General features: G+C 57.7%; 1 protein-coding gene across 1 annotated transcript in view; it reads right to left on the bottom strand.

Annotated features, from left to right (window-relative positions):
- Positions 1–251: 251 nt before the first annotated feature.
- The window catches only part of LOC103764990 (prosaposin), an 8,208-nt gene continuing 5,189 nt past the window's right edge, over positions 252–3,270 (bottom strand). The window contains exons 6-14 of the mRNA XM_029962591.1: positions 2,903–3,073; positions 2,588–2,644; positions 2,372–2,380; positions 2,148–2,255; positions 1,862–1,948; positions 1,584–1,760; positions 1,128–1,208; positions 875–982; positions 252–796 (exon numbers count right to left, since the gene is read on the bottom strand). Coding sequence (XP_029818451.1) covers positions 761–796; positions 875–982; positions 1,128–1,208; positions 1,584–1,760; positions 1,862–1,948; positions 2,148–2,255; positions 2,372–2,380; positions 2,588–2,644; positions 2,903–3,073 — 834 coding nt within the window. The 3' untranslated portion in view covers positions 252–760. The remainder of the gene's footprint in view (positions 797–874; positions 983–1,127; positions 1,209–1,583; positions 1,761–1,861; positions 1,949–2,147; positions 2,256–2,371; positions 2,381–2,587; positions 2,645–2,902; positions 3,074–3,270) is intronic.

Genomic DNA, 3,270 nt, shown 5'->3' with positions numbered 1-3,270 from the left:
TGCGCTGGGTGTTTCTGTGCCCTGGATTTTAGGGGAAGCATTAAATGTCCTCTGGGTTTACCCACACCCCCAGCACAGAGAGGAAGGAGACAACCAGCCAGGCTCACGGGAAGTTTATTTGTGATGAGATGCTCCCGTGCATGCTCAGGACCAGGCACTGCAGGCGTGCCCCCACTACGGTGGGGAGGGACGAGCCAGCACCCCGCTGCCCCTCACCACCACAGCTGGGCCAGCACAGAACCCCCCACGGGAATGGGTGCGTGGAAGTAAATCTTTGCACCCAAACTCACTCATTTCATATTCAGGAGATACTTAGTATATATGATATATACAATATGCTTATATATTAAGTATCCCCAGATCTGTGGCATGAGGCTGCTGCTGGCCTGGAGCGAGGGGCCTGCGTTTGGGCAGCAGAACCCACTGCAGCCCACAGGAATGGCTCCACATTGCAGGATCTGGTTCAGGGTGGGATGGGGCTGGGGATAGAGGTGGGGATGGGGATAGGACTGGGGATGGGGATTTTTACACCCTGAGAGACGTCAAGGATGAATCCCCAATCCCGAAAATACTAACGAGTCCCTTAACCTGATTTGGAAATCCAAGCCCCAGGGGTGGAAAAGGAAGTGGCAGAGGCAGCTGGGGTTCCCCACAGCCCTCCTGCCATTGCCCTCCATGGGTGCAGGCACGTCCCAGGGGAGGGGAGCCAGGATCCTGAACCAAACGGCAGAGGGAGTCCAGCCAGCTGGGGAGATGGCTCCTAGTTCCATATGTGACGCCGGCAGTGTGCGACGGCCTGCGGGAGAGATGGGGAGGGAGGGAGGTGGGATGCAGGGACCCCCGGCCAGCAGAGGGGGACACGACTGACACTTACATTGCACTCGACTGCCGTGGCCATGTTCTTGCACCAGTAGTGTGGGCCCCAGGCACAGGGGTCCGAACCCAGGAGATCCTCCTTGCGTGAGTCGCACGCTCGGATTTTCTGCATTGCGAAGGAAAAGGGTGAGAGGGAGAAGAAAAAACCTCCATGAGCACCCTTTGACCCCCCCGCCCTTCTCCCATATCCCAAGGTTTGGACCAAAGGTGCCCATCTTGGTCTGTGCTACCCCAGGGATGAGGACACTTACAGTGCAGACGAAGGTGGGGTCCATCATCTGCACGAAGAGCCGCACGGCCGCGGGCTCGTACTGCAGTATGAGCGCTTCACACTGGGGAGGAGAGAGGGGGTGAGCCCGGGGGGTGTCAGGCGGTCCCTGCCAGGCAGGGTGTGCCCCCAACTCACCTTGCTCGCGTAGGGGCATGGAGCAGCATCTCCCACAGCCCTTCTCCCAGCACGTTGCCACAGCTCCTCTCAGCCGTATCGTTCTCAGCAGCTCGTTGTCCAGTAGTTGATGAACGATCTGGCCAGACGTTGCAGGAAAGGCGCTCCAAGTTGATGCCTCATCTGCCAGCTGCTCCAGCAGGGCGCAAGCCCCCTGGAAGGACCTACGGAGCACTCAGCACCTCTCTACGCTTAGCTCCCGCAGGGTGGGCAAGGGGGAGTCTGGGTGGCCAGCTCCTCCCCGTGTCCCCACAGCTCTCACAATGTCCCCGCCGCGGGGGCAGCAGTGCAGCATGGTGCACACGGCGGCTGGGTCGGTGGCCTCCAGCAGCATGATCACCACGGCTTTGCCGTAGGAGTTGACGAAGTCCTTGCACTGCCCGATGACGCCGTGGGGCAGCATGTAGCACACCTTTTCAATGTCATTCACCAGTTGCTCCTGCCGGAACAAGGCAGAAGAGGGAAACCCCCACTCCTCATTGCCCTTTAACCCCCCTGGTCTCAGCCCTCCTGCCCTCGGAGCGCAGCGGTGGGACTCACCTCCGTCATGTTGTTCTCCAGGAGGCTCTCAGCTGTCCTCACAGTGAACTGGCACACCTCACACAGCGGAGTGTTCCCCACCCTGTCCTGTCGGGACAAGGTGGTGGGATGCATGCCAAGCCCCCTCAGAGCCACCCTCATCTTATTCAGCCATCAACCCCCATGTAAGACATTCCCAGCCTTGGAAAAATGGAGATGCTTGAGGAAATAAAATGCAAAATAAGGTTCCCCCTTCACAGTGTTTAGATTTTAAGGAGCGTGGCAGAGTTGGGGCACCCCAACTTACCCCCAGCATGCTCAGAACCTGCGTCACCTTCTCTGTGAGCAGTGTGTGGAAGGGCAGTGCCGAGGTGGAGGCACAGAGTCCCAGCTGGCCACACAGCTCCATCGGGTCCTGGGGAGGGAGACATCCCAAATCAGGTGGGCATTACCCACCGGGAGGGCGAGCCTGCACCCTCCACTTCCCTGTGGAGGGAGATTTCAGCCTGTTAGGGCATGGGTCTCACTTACCTCAGCCTGCTGCCAGTGGACGGGCCATAAAATGGCAAGAAAAAATGAAAATAAAGAAGAATTACGGTGGTTGCAAGCCAGAGAGAAGGGGGGTGAAATATTTTAAAGTCTGTGGGAGTTTAACTTTAAAAAGGGAGCATTTGCTGATGAGCCCCCCCACCCCTCAACCGGCACCCACTCACCCCTGGCACCCCGGAGAGCCGCTCACCCTCTTACCAGGTACCGCAGGAGCTGCGCGGTCGTGTCCACGTACTCGGCCAGGTAGTGCTTGCACTGTGAGAGGGAGACACGGCATCAGTACCTGAGAGAGGACGCCCCACCTGGGCAGGCATCTGCAAAAGATGCTCCCATCCTGCAGTGACATTGAGGAGGAGGAGGAGGAGAAGGGAGCCCACCCCTGGAGTGTTCAAGGCCGGGTTGGATGGGACCCTGAGCAAACTGGTCTAAGTGGCATGTGTCCCTGCCCACAGCAGGGTGGTGGAACTGGGTGGCCTTTAAGGTGACTTCCAAACCGTTGTGGGATTCCCTTACCTGCTGTGCCAGAGCAGGGCTCAGGCCCTCACACACCCCCTCAGCATGGGCCACCAGTGTCTGGGTGAAGGCAATGTTGGCCCCCAGCTCCAGCTGCACGGCTGACACCAGCTGCAGGCAGTCCCCACACACCTCTTCCATGTCCTGCAAGATACAGGGACACATCAGTACCTTCTGAAATAAAACCAACCCCTCCCCAATGCCTGCATTTTCAGGGCTGGGATTTAAATGCTGGTTGCAATTTGAGGCAGGTCTTTGGCCAGCATCTTTCTGGTTCCCCCTGCATCCTGCAACATCCTCCAAATTGGTGAGACTCCAATCAGAAATCATTTCAGATGTGCAATAGTTTTAATTTTAATTTTTTTTTA

Source organism: Manacus vitellinus, unplaced genomic scaffold (assembly GCF_001715985.3).
Source record: "Manacus vitellinus isolate BGI_N305 unplaced genomic scaffold, ASM171598v3 scaffold_48_pilon, whole genome shotgun sequence".
Lineage (NCBI taxonomy): Eukaryota > Metazoa > Chordata > Aves > Passeriformes > Pipridae > Manacus > Manacus vitellinus.
The sequence above is the reverse complement of the archived record's forward strand: the minus strand, read 5'-3'. Positions and strand labels throughout refer to the sequence as shown.